At 40.1% G+C, this 16,788-nt stretch overlaps 1 protein-coding gene across 4 annotated transcripts in view; it reads left to right on the top strand.

The window, feature by feature from the left end:
• Positions 1–16,788, top strand: part of USP48 (ubiquitin specific peptidase 48) — a 92,004-nt gene that overhangs the window by 65,852 nt on the left and 9,364 nt on the right. For all 4 annotated transcript variants that reach the window (XM_014855117.3, XM_014855116.3, XM_044769944.2 and 1 more), the window contains 8 exons: positions 4,768–4,892; positions 5,043–5,165; positions 5,449–5,510; positions 5,798–5,908; positions 7,236–7,366; positions 7,712–7,818; positions 10,692–10,796; positions 15,969–16,124. In XM_014855117.3, the coding sequence (XP_014710603.2) occupies positions 4,768–4,892; positions 5,043–5,165; positions 5,449–5,510; positions 5,798–5,908; positions 7,236–7,366; positions 7,712–7,818; positions 10,692–10,796; positions 15,969–16,124 (920 nt within the window). The remainder of the gene's footprint in view (positions 1–4,767; positions 4,893–5,042; positions 5,166–5,448; positions 5,511–5,797; positions 5,909–7,235; positions 7,367–7,711; positions 7,819–10,691; positions 10,797–15,968; positions 16,125–16,788) is intronic.

Consider the following 16,788-nt stretch of genomic DNA (forward strand, 5'->3'; position numbering starts at 1 on the left):
AGTTTTGACTAGGAAGCGTTGCGGAGCTGAATGTGATTTCAGGGCTCGTGCTCCACTCAGCCCGTCAGGAATTGTACACGGGAGCTGTTTTGTAGATCTTTAGCTTGATCTGCAACTCTGGCGTTTTGTTGCCATACTTTATCTAGTATTTAGAAAGAATAGTTTTTGACTATTGTTTCTGTGGACATCACTTGTCAGTGTACCGTGACCATGGAGGTGAGATGCAGGATACTGGACCTTGCTTAGAAACCCACTTCTCCTGTTAGGTTTTATTAAACCTTGTTCCTGAGGTTTGGTGGTGGTGGTAGTAATAGTGCTGATGCTAGTGGACATTTATTGAACGTTTACCATGTGCCTGCTGGTTTTCTAAGTGTATCAACAACCCTGAGAAGTAGGTATTATTATCATATCCACTGTACTGATGAGTAAGTAAACTGAGGCACAGAGAGGTGTGAGTCATTTGCTCAGGGTTACCACTCTTGATAGATAGTTTTGCCTAGATATATAATTGTTTGAAATTATGTGTCTTCGGAAATTTGAAGGATTTGCTCTTTCAGTATCCTGTTTGTCCAAAGCCATTCTTTGTAGGTAATTTTTTTTCCCTTCCATTTCTGGCAGCTTGTAAGATCTTTGTCTCCATTGTTGTGACATCTCACGTTGACCTGCCCTCGTTTATTCTGCAAGGTGCTCTGTGGGGCCGCATGCATGTAGGAGGGCTAATGACTGCGAGCTTTGTAGTTAGGGGCCCTGGCTGGGCTGTTCCACTGGGAATTTCCAATGTCAGTATCTGCTCATGGGCTGCTCACATTTCTCCATAAGCATCTTCATTCTCTTGCCTGGAAAATACTACAGACCTGGCTGCCACTGTTCTGGGGTTGTACAGAGAAGAGGGCTTGGGAGTCTCCACATTCTGTGTGCAAACAGTGACTTGTCACGATCTCAGCTCATTACCTCATTTGTCTCTGCCGTGTGTCCCCAGCACAGAGGGCTTCGGTTTTGTGTTGTCGGAGAACCTTGTGGTCTTCTTCTGTGAGCAGAGGGGGCAGTTATTGGTAGGGTGGAGAGGAGGGGACTGAGAATTTTAACTGCCTCTTAAGTAGACTTTTAATCCATTCCCCTATTTTTTAAAACCCTACCTACACTTCCGGGTGCCCCCGATTCCTGGGCCTAGGTGGCAGTTCTGCAGTGTAGTAAATCTGGTTACTTCTTGACTTTTGCCAATTTAGAATTTGTTTTTCTTGTGACTCCTCCCTCTGCTTTTAAGCTTCTAAAATTTTTGTTACTATTGTCCCTCTCTGTTCTCTTTATCCATCATTATGGTTTTATATCTTTTAAAAAAAATCACTTTCCTGTGGTCTAATGGTGTTTCAGGAGGCACTTGAAAGTCAATGCAGTTTTAAAACATTTTTATCTGGAAGTCCTTGTTTTTGAATTTTCATATTTTTATAACAAAATCTGAATGTATTTCTAAAGCCTTGTATAGATTTATTATGTCACAGATTTTATGTGCATTAATGACTGGATTACATCCCATTAGAAGATTTACTGCTACCGTAGAGCTCAGCATTTATTGCAGGTGTTATGTATGCATCAGGCTTTCTCATCCACTTCATTTTATCTTCATTTAAGTGGGTAACCTTCCTATAATCTACCTTGTTTGTTACACTTAGTTTGCTTAGCAGTTGAGCAGTCTTTCATTTTTTGTTTTTTACAACTTCTTCAGATGTTTTGTGGCCCACATTATTAGAGTTGGAACTAGATTTCAGGGTGGGAGGGTGTTTATTCAGTGTAAACCCATCGTTAACTAGATTTCTGTTTTACCAGAAGACTGTTTGGGGGTTAGATTATCCACTTATGTTTGGTGAGTTAAACCTCTCTTGGCTGGTTTGGTCTTGTATTGGGAGATGTTGCTCACAGGGTGAATTCAGTTGATTGGCTTTCTCTTTTTGAATTTAAGAAACAATGTTCTTTATTGCAGGATACAGGTCTAATTTAAAAAAATTCATGTCACAAGTAAAAATTAATTATTGTGAGGTCATAAACAATATTCAGATATATTAAATCATGGTAGTTATTTAAATAATATGAAACTAAATAGAAACATGGCTAGGAAATAAAGTGGAGGGCCTTGTATTTTTTACCAATTAGACTGCAGTAAAATGACTTACTAAAATGCCTTTCTGATTTCAGAAATAAATTTGGGTTGTTCTTTTCTAATCATATGAGTAATACATATCCAACGTCAAAGCCAGTTGCTAAGTAAAAGTACCCCCATGTCAAAACCAGGCAGCGCATCCATAGTGTCTGTAGAATCCTGTTAAAACATGTGTGTGTTTATATTGTTGTTTCTTTCATTCTCTTTCCTTTTCTGAACCAGATTGGATTATACCACGTACATACAGAGGAAGAGTCCTTTAAAAAAAAAATTATAAAAGGAAACTGATTTAAAATTATAGTTGCCTTGGAGCTTTTTCTAAATCAGGTCATGAAAGTCTCTCTTAATCTTTTTTATGGCTGCATTATATTTCACTATAAAGATGTACTAAATTGGGATTGGATAATCTAATTAACCTTTAAAAAATAAATTCTGTAATTGTGTCTGAGTATAGGCATGTTGGAATAAATTTTCATAGCCTCAGGAAATTTAAGTTAACAGCTTACTCAGAAAGAAAGTTAATTTTTACATTGTGACCTATTTTCTCTGGTAGTAAGTTTTTTTAAAGCAAAGTAATCTTTTTCGGGGATTATTCAAAGCTCAGTAAGAGGTGAAAGGTGGAAGTTAAGAAGATGCATTTTGGGGTATTAGAAATAGCCCAGCTTCATTATTCACCAGCTGTGGTGACCCTGGGGATGTTAATTTCTCTGATCCTCAGTTTTATGTAAAGCGCATAAAGCAGAGAATGGTGATACTGTGTTTAGGAAGCCCCTGGCTTTATTACTCTTAATAAACATGGAGGTGCCTTGCCCGGGGGGTGGAAACAAATGCACGGCTTTGGAAATTTGCAGATGGTTTTCTGGGTGATGACTTAGAGATGTTACATAAGTGCAGTTCACTAGTTTATCAGTTGGGGACAACTGAAACAATAGAAAATAGAACTAGAGATGGAGTGTGTAAACAGTGAACCGCGGAGGGGCTGCTGAGATTGCAGCGTGCTGCTGTCTGGGTGTCCTGGGATCTCCTGGGAAGAGGAATGGCGGTGGTGACGAGTAGTACTCTTGTTCTCTTCTGGGATTTTTAAAGATTCACGGGCACAGGGGTGATGACAGTAGTAACAGCAAACCAATTGGATCTTGACCAGAGATCGTTTTCCGAGTGAACAGCAGATTGCTTTACTGCTTAACTTTGAGTTGGTAACTTAAGAGAATGGACCTGAGAAGTTTGGACACAGCCTTGAAAATACCATTTCAGTTCGGGATGGTTTCAGTAAAGCAACACAGTCAATGGGGAGGAAATAAAGTCTGCAGGAAATTGTGACATTTGATTGTGGGCGTGGCTGAAATGTTTTCGAACAACCCCAGCTGTGGCACAGAGACGCCAGGGTCCCTAGAAGCCGTTTTCCTGCTGCCCTCGCTGGCGGGGAGATAGGAAATGCATGGCTCCCGGCTCTGTGTGCTTCTTTTTCTAAAGATTGCCACCTGAGCTAACATCTGTTGCCAATCTTCCTTTTTTTTTTCTTCTTTTTCTTCTTCTTATCCCCAAAGACCCCCAGTACATAGTTGTACTTTCCAGTTGTAGGTCCTTCTAGTTGTGGCATGTGGGATGACCCCTCAGCATGGCCTGACAAGCAATGCCGTGTCTGCATCCAGAATCCAAACCAGTGAAACCCTGGGCCGCCAAAGTAGAGCTCTCGAGCTTAACACTCAGCCACAGGGCCGGCCCCTCCGTGTGCTTTTATCTCCCGATTTTCAACTGCAGACCTAGATTAAGGTTGTAAAGGAACGGCTGGCTCCTTAGAATTAGATGAAATTAAAAATTTGGAGGTTTTTGAAACTAAGGAAAGAGAGAGAGAATTACAGTACCTTAGAAAAGAAGGAAAAGAGCACCTAGAAATTCTTAAGTTTGAGAAATAGGAAATAGAGTTTTGGAGGCTATATATTGGCTTTCTTTAAATTGAGGTCCTAATAGCTTAGAACATTGTGAAATTTCAGTTGTACATCAATATTTGTCATACACCATGTAGGTGTGCCCCTGCACTCCTTGTGCCCACCCTCCGCCTTCTTTCCTCCTGGTAACCACTAAATTGTCGTCCTTGTCCGTAAGTTTGTTTATGTTCCACATATGAGTGAAATCATATGGCATCTGTCGTTCTCTATCTGGCTTATTTCGCTTAACATAATGCCCTCAAAGTCCATCCATGTGGTTGGGAATGGGACAGTTCTGTCGTTTTTCCCAGCTAAGTAGTATTCCCTTGTATATGTATATCACATCATCTTTTTCCAATCCTCAGTCCTTGGGCACTTGAGTTGCTTCCACGTCTTGGCTATTGTGAATAATGCTGTAATGAATATAGAGGTGCATAAGTTTCTTTGAATTGTTGCTTTCAAGTTCTTTGGATAAATACCGAGTCGTGGGATAGCTGGGTCATAGGCTATTTCTATTTTTAATTTTTTGAGGAATCTCCTTACTGTTTTCCACAGTGGCTGCACCAGCTTGCATTCCCACCAGCAGTGGATGAGGGTTCCCTTATCTCCACATCCTCTCCAACATTTGTTGTTTTTTTACTACTGACTTTTTTGTTCAAATATAATTTTTTTGTTTTAACGCAGGGGAGTTATGCATATCTGAAAATGAAAGGCGGCTTGTCTCTAAAGAGGCTTGGAGCAAACTGCAGCAGTACTTTCCAAAGGCTCCCGAGTTCCCAAGTTACAAAGAATGCTGTTCGCAGTGCAAGGTACTGAGCGCTGTGCCGACGGCGGGGAGCTCGCGTGCCTCCGCCCTGCAGAGTCCCCGGGACCGTGAACACTGTGCTTTAATGGGGGTGCAGGGGGAGGCACGTCCCGTGCTGTCAGCAGGAGATGTTGAATCCTTCATTCTCTTTCAGATTTTAGAAAGGGAAGGGGAAGAAAATGAAGCCTTACATAAGATGATTGCAAACGAGCAAAAGACTTCTCTTCCGAATTTGTTCCAGGACAAAAACAGACCATGTCTCAGTAACTGGCCAGAGGTATGATGATTCCCATAGAGGGTAGAATTCGTCCTACCTTTTTTGCCAAATTCCTGGTGGGCTGTTTGAGAACAACCCGGAGCTGCTCTAGTCCTCATTTGTTTAGTTAGCTAATCAGGGATTTACTCTAGTTTGCTGTTTCTTGGTAGAGGGTTATGTTGCCATTTTATTTATAGAACTCGGAAAAGAAAAACCACAGTATATGGGAAAACATCTTCCCTAAAGGATTTAGTTAAGAATGCAGTGAATTAATGGCTGCTCTCATGTGATTTTTCTATTCCAGGACACGGATGTCCTCTACATTGTGTCACAGTTTTTTGTAGAAGAATGGCGGAAATTTGTTAGGTAGAAACCAAAAATTTTCTATTTCCTTTTTTTAATTGTTGCTGATTTTATTTTAAAAAATTGATGGGTTCTGATCCTGGTACCCTTCCCGGTTACTTTTATTGGCATATGCTGAAAGCTTTCGTTTAAGTTAAATGAATAATCCTGAGAAACACATTTAATTACTAATAGCCTTTTAAGTATATCTTTAATTTTACATAATTATCTTAAAAATCTTGTTTTCAGTCATGCGGTAGTGACGAGTATTGATCCTCCTTGTCTCGATCCTCCTTGTCTCGTTTGAGCAGAAAGCCTGCGCGGTGCAGCCCCGTGTCGGCGGTCGGGAACCACGCCCTCCTCTGTCCGCATGGGGGCCTCATGTTCACATTTGCTTCCATGACCAAAGAAGATTCTAAACTGTGAGTTTCTTCTCTTCATGTGATCTTTCTGTTTCTAATGATTAATAAAATGTGTTTAGGAAATTTTTCATCTGACATAAACAATCTATTTTAAGAATTTAGTCCTTTGCTGAATTGTGCGTTTTTTTCCCTTTTTTATATGCTCTACTAGAGTGAGCACTTGTCTTTTTTAAAAAAACAAAGACTTCTCCATAAGAGGCAAGAGGCTCCCCGAGGCCATCTTGCTCTTGATGTTTCTTCCTTCTCTTCCTGGAGCCCTGCTTTCTCCTTACAAGCTGCTGGTCACCAGGACAGCATCTCTGGGTGGAACTCTTTTCCATAGTTACATCGTCAGTGGGCCTTCAGAAATCACCAGGCTTCAGAAAACAGAGCAAGAGGAAGGCAGTGCGGCACCAGAGCAAAGCTACCGAGCTGGTCATCTGGAATTCTAGGGTCTCAAAATCAAAATTTTGATCCACTCCTCAAGAGCTTCCAAAAGCACTCATCTATGAAATTCACCCCTGATGTTACCATTTTATCTTTTGAAATAAATAATTTTTAAATAACCATGTAAAAGAAGGTAGAATGCCTCTGACCTTTTCTGTAAACCTTAAAGAGAAAATTGAAACACGTAAATAAAAATTCCCTTGGGACGAAGCTACGGTTAGGGAGTTCATTATTTGTATATCAATATGTTAACATCAATAAGGAAGTTTAGAATTAATATATATTTTCTAGATTCTCCCCCCAGCTCTTTTTTCCTTTTTTTTTTTTTTGGTGGTGGTTGTAAATGTCAGACGTGGGAAAATGCCTATAATAACAAAACAAATAAGTATATGCCACCAGCCAGCTTAAAAGTTAAACAATTCAGATATAATTGAAGATGCCTCAGTGGTTATTCTTTCTTTCGTTCCTCCTTTTGTCTCTCCCTCCCTTCCTCTCTCACAGTAACCTCTGTCCTGAATTTGAGGGTTATCAGTCTCACAAAATATCCCTGTTAAAAAAAAACACCTCACACACAGAGTAATGTTTTGTATATTTTGAAGTTTTTTGTCTAAATGATATCATACTATCTTTGTTCTTCCACAACTAACTTCTTCTACTCAACTTAGGTTTTTGGGATTTAACTGTTGATTCGTGTAACTCCAGTCTCTTTAGTTTCGCAGCAGTCGTAACATTCCTTTGTATGAAAAAACTACCATTCCTTGTGGACGAGGATGTATCTTCCCCCTCTGATTCCTTTGTATTAAATACTGCTTTTGATGATTTTGGTTCAGGAGACTAATGGATTGTGTTGGTTTTCTTAATTTCCACGTGTCTTAAAGCATGTTGTGTTTTTCTTGCACAGTATAGCTCTCATATGGCCCAGTGAGTGGCAGATGATACAAAAACTCTTTGTCGTGGATCATGTAATTAAAATCACGAGAACTGAAGTGGGAGATGCAAACCCTTCAGAAGCACAGTATATTTCTGAGCCTAGTAAGTTTTTATAGTGCTCTTGGTTCGTGTAGTTATTTTAAGGGGGAAGAAAAGAGTTTGTTAATATTGTGTTCTTTGCTTAAAATTAAAGATCATGTGGCATTCCGAAACTAATGCTTCCCAGGTGGGAACTATCATTTAGTTATCTCATTGTTTGTATGTTTATGTGTTGGCAGTAAAATGGATTTCCTTATTATTATTATTTGCATATAACAGAATACAACAGTTAATAGAAAATACGAGTAGTAGTTTAATGAATACTCACCGGTAACATTAATATATTCTTTTAGATCTTTGGTTGCTTGACAATAATTCTATAGCCACTTCTATTTTACTATTTTTTAGAACTTTGTCCAGAATGCAGAGAAGGCTTATTGTGTCAGCAACAGAGGGACCTGCGTGAATACACTCAAGCCACCATCTATGTCCATAAAGTTGTGGATAATAAAAAGGTACCAATCCCTCAGGGCTGGGCCGGTAGCAAAGTAATGAAGTTCACATGCTCTGCTTTGGCGGCCCAGGCTTTTTGAGTTCAGATCCCAGGTGCAGACCTACACACCTCTCATCAAACCATGCTGTGGCGGCGTCCCACATACAAAATAGAGGAACACTGACAAAGATGTCAGCTCAGGGCCAATCTTCCTCACCAAAAAAAAAGTTAGAAAAAAAGCTACCAATCCCTCTTATGGCTGTGACCAGTAATGACCAAGCTTGCCTTTTGACTTGCTGTTGGATTTTCACTGAGGACTGCCTGAGATCACATTTTTGTTTCCTTGGAGCTATTTGGCATAAGAATTTAAATTGAACAAGAATTGAAAATGAATAAATAGCTGAGGCTGGCCCCATGGCCAAGTGGTTAAGTTTGCGCGCTCTGCTTCGGTGGCCCAGGGTTTTGCTGGTTTGGATCCTGGGTGTGGACATGGCACCGCTCATCAGGCCACATTGTGGTGGCGTCCCACATGCCACAGCTAGAAGGACCCACAACTAAAATATATAGCTATGTACTGGGGAGATTTGGGGAGAAAAATCAGGGAAAAACAAGAAAGAAAATGCATAGTTATGTGATTATATGTGAATTTAGTCAATTATTAATTTTTTTTTTTAAAGACTGGAACTTGAGCTAACAACTGTTGCCAATCTTTTTTTTTTTTCAATTGCTTTTTCTCCCCAAATACCCCCAGTATACAGTTGTATATTTTAGTTGTGGGTCCTTCTAGTTGTGGCACGTGCGATGCCACCTCAACATGGCCTGATGAGCAGTGCCATGTCCGTGCCCAGGATCTGAACCAGCGAAACCCTGGGCCGCCGAAGTGAAGCGCGTGAACTTAACCCCTTGGCCATGGGGCCTGCCCCCTAGTCAATTATTAATTTGATACACAGATATTTATTGAATATCAACTTTGTCCCAGGAATGGTCTTGCTCCTGGGGATACAGTGAAGAAGACAGACAAGGGACTTGCCTTCAAGAATATTTGTATCTAATGAGGAAGATGAAGAATAAACCCAGGGGCTGGCCCTGTGGCCAAGTGGTTAAGTTCTCGCTCTGCTGCGGCAGCCTAGGGCCTCGCCGGTTGGGATTCTAGGCGGGGACATGGCACCACTCATCAGGCCACGCTGAGGTGGCGTCCCACATGCCACAACTAAAATATACAACTATGTACTGGGGGGATTTGGGGCGAAAAAGCAAAAAAACAACAACAAAAAAGATTGGCAACAGGTGTTAGCTCAGGTGCCAATCTTTAAAACAAACAAAAAAAAAGAACCCATAATTCATAAATTAATTTGATTTCACCTAGGGATGAATGTTTGGAGGGAAACTTAGCAGGGTAAAGTGAGAGACTGATGGAGGTGGAGGTGACAGTGTTAGGGAGTAAACAGGAAAGATTTCTTACAAGGGGGTATTGTCTTACCTGAGCGAGAACTGTTAGAGAGATCCAGCCTGGGAAACGTATTCCAAGCAAAGAGGACACAGGCCAAAGGCATCAGCCTAATGTGTTCAAGCAATAGAGCGAAATCGTGTCTAGGGCAGCACTGTCCAGGAGAACTTTCTGCAGTGACAGAAGTGTTCTTTGTCTGCACTGTCCCTGTGGTTCCACTAGACACACGTGACTGGAGTGCATGAAATGTGGCTAGGCTGGCTGAGGAACTGAATTGTTGATTCATTTAAATTTAAGTACGTGCACGTGCCAGTGGCTACCATAGTGGGGAGCACGGACCTAGAGTGAAGTTCCTTCCAGGGAAGTTAGTGATACGGAGTGAGGAACCAAATTCTGACGAATTATATACATCGCACCAAGGATTTGGGATTTCATTCTAAGTGTAGATGGAAGCCACCGGAGAGTTTCGAGCAAGGTCATGGTGTGATCTGATTGATGCTTTGGAAAGATCCCTCTGGCCATTGTGTTTGGAATGGGTGGGGGCATAACAGGAATAAGGAAGGCCCGTTTAGAGCCTCTCGCCTTGATCTGCAGGGGTAGGCGAAGTAGCCAGATGTGGGTGTGTTGTGGGAGCAGGGACGCCAACACTGGCTGTGGATTGGATTTGGAGCATTTTTATTGTACTGGGAAGGCTCGTAAGTAGATCCTGACCCAGCTCTCTGGGCATCTCATTAATTTCATTCCAACGTTTTGGGAATTAAAGACAAAATAGAACACGTTTTGATGATAGTTACCAGATGTTGTTTTAGAAAGATAACTTACAAATTATACTCTAAATGTGTAGGGTTCTGCTTCACAAGTTGCACTAAGGCCTTCATTTCATAATTTGCTGACAAAATGAGGTTAATGAGTATAAATGTCTTAATTTTTCTGTTAAAATTTTCTTAAATCTTTTGTATATATTGCTATCCAGTATAAAATAGTATCCAGTTTAGCTAAAGTTTGATAGCAGGATTTCATAGTGCAGAAGAGCACTTCTTCCATCGTCCATTTTCTCAGTCTTAAGGAGCATGGGACTCCTGTCTGCGCTGTTTGAGAACTTGAAAAGGCCTGTCGGTAAATGTCCTCGGAAAAACGTGGAGCATCTTTGAACTTCTGCAAAATAACATCATTGTAAAAGCCTGATCATGATAACTGTTGTGCAGAGACCAGTTACATTTATGGTGACCACATTAACTATCAGAATAAATCGTAGGATAAAAACTAATGTATTAAAGAAGAGAAAACAGAGAGTCCTTGAGTCTTGATCCTCTGTCTGGTCTCTTATCCCACAATTGAGAAAGATGTCCCTCCTCTTGATAAAGATGGCCCGTCAGAGCCCCCCACCCTCCATAGCGTGCCTTCCTAGGGTCTCACCTGCTTCTCTCTCTGTTGTCCTGTGGCTTCAGGTGATGAAGGATTCGGCTCCGGAGCTGAATGTGAGCAGTTCCGAAACAGAGGAGGATAAGGAAGAAGCTAAACCAGATGGAGAAAAAGATCCAGATTTTAATCAAGTACGTGTGGAAGCTGCGTTTCGTTGTTACAAAGGGCAGCCGCTCCATGCCCCAGGACCTCTCCCAGTGTGTGTGATATTGGCTCTTAGCTCCCTTCCTTGTTTTCCCTCTCCTTAGTTTTGGTGTCCTGGTTTCTCATGAAAAGCCATGAACTACATTGTTCCAGAATTAATATATTTATTGCTATTAAGTAAGAAAGACTAAAATATAATCTAATGATTAAATTTTTAGCTGGAAAAGAAGATAAACAAGACCCATATCTTGGCTTATTACTTAATCATGGGATCTTCAATATGAAAAAATTATTTAACTCACATTCCCTCGTTACAAGCAAAATAAACAATAGCTTTAATAATGGAGTTTATGGATAAGATTTTCGGGTCTCTCATTAAGGTGTTGGTCAGATGACCACATCAGCATTAGTCTTTCCTTTTTCATTGTGTTGAACTTAAAATTCTTCTATTAAAATTGCCTGTTTTCTGTGTATTCTGTTACCATTTTCTACCCCTTTACTTGGTTGCTTGATTATATCCTGCATGTTCATAGTGGTATTGGAGGAAATTGTCTTAAGGACAGGAAATAATGTGAGAATATGTTTGGTTGATGTATCGTGTAGATAAGTTTCAGCTTCTCAACAAGTCTGACCACGATGTTCCAGGATATTCTGTAGATACCGTAAATTCGTGGAATTTCTACACTAGTTAGAGTTTAGTTTTAACAGATGAGATATTTATTTTCTTTCTTTCCTGCTAAAATACAGTGTAGTCGAATTATGGTTCTTCCTGAGGGAACGCAAGTGTTAGAATGGCCATCTGCTGCCTCTGTTGCAGAGCAGAGCTAGCTGGGCGTGTTGGCCTGTCTCTACACACTGATACTGTTACTTCATTTTCAGCATTGATTAAGAAAGTCTGAAAAGCCCTCTTGACTTGAATCTTGGTCTCTCCGAGGTAAATGTTGCTTGTAGTTTCCCAACTGGTGTACAGATATGTCAGCATTTGTTTTCCATGGCTCTTTGGATCTCATAAAATGTTAAATTTAAAACACTCACGAAAGAACAAAATCATGCCCTTTTGGGCACCACCCTGCTGGCGGCAGGCGGCCGTGCTTTTGTGAAAGCTGCCCTACCAGGTTGGCATTTCGTAGTCGGTCAGCATTGGAGGGCCCCTTTGCTGCCGTGCTGACCAAATCGATCCATTTTATAGGAATGCAGGTTTTCAGTTTTGAGGGGATATTTTTTTACAGTAAATAATGCCCTCATTAAAATCTGTGGATTTAATGTACATGTGTCTTCCGTCCCCTGGGACGGGTTTGGAGATTACTGAGTCAGACAATATGTCTCTTAATAGGAGTTTGCAGGCAGGCATGTCTTTGCTGCCTTCTGACCTGTTTGCTGTCGACTCTTTTTCATGTCGCCTCTCGTCATACGATCCATCTTCCAAGTCACAGATCTACAAACCAGTTTGTTTGCTTTTTTAGTTGATATATTGAAAATGTGTGTGTGTGTACATATCCATCCTGATTTAGGACTCCATTCTCTTTCGTTGCTTGGCTGGCGGTACCATACTGTGTTAATTACTATCCCTCGGGAGCGTGGTTTTAGTCAGCGGTTGGGAATCCATCTTTTTTCAGATCTTTTATTGGCTGTTGTCACCAATTCATTTTCTATTAGAAAGCTTGATATGCATGCACTTATTGTCCTTAGTTTATTTTAAGCTTTGCTTTTCGGCCTAAGAGTTGTTTAGAAAACTCTACATTTTCAAGTGATTTAGATTTTTGGGAAGCTAACTTTTTTGAATGTGTAGTTTTACTCGTTGTGGTCACAACCACAGCAATTTTTAAAAAGTGGATGTGAAATTACTCGCCTCAGTTGTGGATGACGACAGGTTTCGCATCTGCAAATAGGATGGAGAATGTTGGGAAACATTGGTTTTTATGCTGTAATTGTTTTTTATACTTTATCATTTTCTTCTGTCTTCCTTCTCCCTGTTTGGATGTTGTAATACTCTAGAATGTTTTAAATGTTTTTTGTCCCATAAAAAATCTCAAGTGGAACCTTCCTTCTTTAGAAAAGAGTGGGTGGTCCCAGAAGAATGTCCAGCCTCTTCAGAATGTCAGCTGCCCAAACCTTTTCTTTGTAATCCCTTACAGCATCTCAGCACGTAGATGGCTTCTGTCATTACTGTTTTAAACCCCTGTAACAGGAAATGCTGCATTTCTACTGGTCCTTCATGGAGATGAATGACTTCCTTCTCCTCTTTTCTCTAAGCCAGATCAACCTGGTTCCTTTGACTTTGACCTTATCTACGATTTAGGTTAATAATGCACCCAGTACTGGATATCACTTAGGTAATTGAAAGCCTTCTAAAACCCATTGGCAGGTTTTTGTCAGATAAGTTGGATTTAAATTCTATGGATTTTTTTGAAAGAATAATTCTGGGAAAAGCTTTTAGGCCCATTTAAAATCAGAGTCGTTAAAAATATCATGCTTAATGCTCAGGGCCTTATCATTTGGTTGTGTTTTGTATTCTGAAGTAAAGTGCTGTGTTCCTGTAGGTGTTTTTCCTTATATTCGTAATTGTGGAGGTTAGGTCCAGTTTCAGCTTTTCTTTGAACAGTCGAGATTGAGAAAAATGTTTCCTCGACTGTGATGTTTTTGAACTTCCACATTCACGTAACTTTTTCTCTGAGTGTTAGAGTCGCCCGTGTATCTGTCTCAGCTCAGGGCTGGAGCTGCCCCGGCCTTGTGCAGTGCCGAGCCAGCGGGCCTCACCCTGAGCAAATGCTCTGGGGGGTTGCGTCCTGATCCTCTTCTGCTTTGTAAATCCCTGGGGCTCCGTTGGGAACGAACATGTGGCATCTGCACCCATAATAACTCCTAAAACCGCTCTGCCTATGCACAGCTGACACTCAGTGACGACTATAGAAACCAGAGCCAGGGGTGGGGGGGTGCGGGGTTACCTCATCCAGATTTAATTAAATCAGGGAGAAAAGATTTTTTAAAAAATCTTGTTTCTTCCATTCCCTGGCCCGGTTAGCAGAAGAATCTTGACTTTTTGTTAACCTCTTGATGAGGCATTTAGAGGAGTATTGTGGAAAGGCATTTGGTTCTTATCTGTTATGTTTTCTTAAGACTAGTATAGTATATATTATGTTCCCATACGTATGCCTGTACATTTTGCTGAAGTATCTTCGGGTAAATCTTGTCCATCATGACATTTCACCTCAGAATACTTAAAACAGCATAAAAGTAGAGAGAGACAATGCCTGTTACCCATTCTCAAATTTCTCCAGCTGTTGCAAGTATGTCTTAATTCTTTTCCCTTCAAATTAGTGTGCATTCAAGGTATGCCCTGTTGGTTATTGCTTTACACTGTTACCTAGAACGCTTAACCTCCCTTCCCACCCCCTTTCTCTTCCCTCTTTGACGTTTACAAGAGACCAGGTCAAATTTTTTTTAATTGAGGTAACATTGGTTTATAACATTATATACATTTCATGTGTACATCATTATATTTTGACTTCTGTGCAGACTACAGCACCAAAAATCTAGTTTCCATCTGTCACCATACAAATGTACCCCTTTACCCCTTTTGCCCTCCGCCACCACACCCCCCTGCTTTCCCACTGGTAACTACCAGTCTGTTCGCAGTATCTATGTTGGGTTTGTTACTGTTTTTATCTTCCACATTATGAGTGAAATAATACAATATTTATCTTTCTCTGTCTGACTTATTTCGGTTAGGATAATGGGTGAACCCTCAAGATCCATCCATGTTGTTACAAATGGCAAGATTTCATCTTTCTTTTATGGCTAAGTAGTATTCCATTGTATTTCTGTACCACAGCTTCTTTATCCATTCATCTGTTGGTGGGCACTTAGGTTGCTTCTAAGTCTTGTTTATTGTAAATAATGCTGCAGTGAACATAGGGGTGCATATATCTTTTTGAGTTACTGTTTTCATGTTCTTTGGATAAATACCCAGAAGTGGAATAGCTGGATCCTATGGTAGTTCTATTTTTAATTTTTTTGAGGAATCTCCATACTGTTTTCCATTGTGGCTGCACCAATTTAAATTTTCACAAGCAGTGTACAAGCGTTCCATTTTCTCCACATCCTCTCCAATGCTTATTATTTCTTCACTTTTTGATAATAGCCATTCTAATGAGCAGGAGGTGGTATCTCATTATGGTTTTGATTTGCATTTCTGTAATAATTAGCGATGTTGAACATCTTTTCATGTGCCCATTGGCCATCTCTTTATCTTTGGGAAAATGTCTGTTCAGATCCCTCTGCCCATGTTTTAATTGGGTTGTTTGTTTTTTGTTGTTGTTGAGTTCTTTAAATATTTTGGATTTTAGCCCCTTATCGGATATATGATTTGCAAATATCTTTTCCCAATCAGTAGGTTGTCTTTTTGTTTTGTTGATGGTTTCCTTTGCTATGCGGAAGCTTTTTAGTTTGATGTAGTCACATTTTCACTTTCTTATAGAATGTCCCACATTCTGCATTCAGCTGATCGCCTGCTTATGTTAGTGATTTTAACTTATTTCTCTATTCCCTGAATTTTCTGTAAATTGGAAGTTGGCTATAAATATTTGATTAAATTCAGGTTTAATGTTTTTTGCAAGAATATTTCATAGGCAGAGCTATGTATTTCGTGACCATGTCAAGAGGCACAATGTCTTGTCCTGTTTTTAGTCAAAGTAGGTTTGATGTCTTAATTTAAGGTACTATCTTTCATTTTCAAGTCCTCAGCAGTTTATGCTTAGCTTCTGTGTCATTCTTAAAAAGAGGAGAAAATGTTTCATACAAACAAATTAGGATTCAGGTTGTTTAGGAATTAAATTTAGTAATCTTAAAGTTTTTCAGTTTATCACGTGGTTTTCTGATTTAAGGTCGAACTTATCATTTTGCTTTTAAATGCCCTTTTTATAATAATTTTTCAAATCCTGGAGCTTACATGCAGTTAGAGATGTGTCTCATGCATCCTTTTCTTTTTCCAGTTTGATGTGAGCCCTCTGAGAACCTCTGACGAGTTTCCACTCATTGTTGACATTGCATTTCAAATGGTTGAGGGACTAAGTAAACTGCTCTTGCCTGATGAACTTCACAAGCATGGGTCACGCTGTGGATAATTTTGTTGTTTTCTTTGTTTCGCATCTTTATTTTAGAGCAATGGAGGAACAAAGCGGCAAAAGATATCCCATCAGAATTATATAGCCTATCAAAAGCAAGTTATTCGGCGGAGTATGCGACATAGAAAAGTTCGTGGTGAGAAAGCACTTCTTGTTTCTGCTAATCAAACGTTAAAAGAATTGAAAATTCAGGTGAGGAAAATATAACATTTGTTTCAGTATGCTCTGGACTTAGGGGACCTTTCCACCTATGTTTACATATGTGTCTGTGGCTTTTTTCAGGGTTGACCTTTTAAAGCTCTATCTGCTCATAGTTTTAAGCCATTGAGAGAAGGCTTTTTTGGTTTCAGAATGGTGTCGATAGGGCCCCTAAATTAAAATAATTCTTTCTTGAAAAAGACTTAAGGTTTTCAAGATGGCCAAGAATCTTTCTGTGAAGATGAAAGTGTTTTTTGGATTCTGAAAACTTGAGCCAGTTCTGAGCTGCTTTCCAATGATGAGAAGCAGCGAGAGCATTTGATTTGTGACATGTCGAGGTTGCTCCAGAATAGTCATTCTCTCCCTTTATTGTGCTGCCTGCTCTTTGACCACTGCATAGATACTGGAGCCGATTACCAGGCTCTGCTGTGGAATTTAAGGGGAGGTAAAAGGCAGCTACTTAATCATCATTCCCTTGGATGAGTCAGAACTTCTTTTTATCACACTATTTTTGGTGTCGGATGAGTCTATGTAATAGAATTTTAAAGTTACCTTTACCTCTCTTTGTGGATGGTGCTTTCCAAATTGTTTTTTAAAGGTTCATTCTGGATTGTTCCCTCTCGGCCTCCGCAAAAGCATGAATTGCTTTGCAAATCAA

This window comes from Equus asinus, chromosome 5 (genome assembly GCF_041296235.1).
Source record: "Equus asinus isolate D_3611 breed Donkey chromosome 5, EquAss-T2T_v2, whole genome shotgun sequence".
Classification (NCBI taxonomy): Eukaryota; Metazoa; Chordata; class Mammalia; order Perissodactyla; family Equidae; genus Equus; species Equus asinus.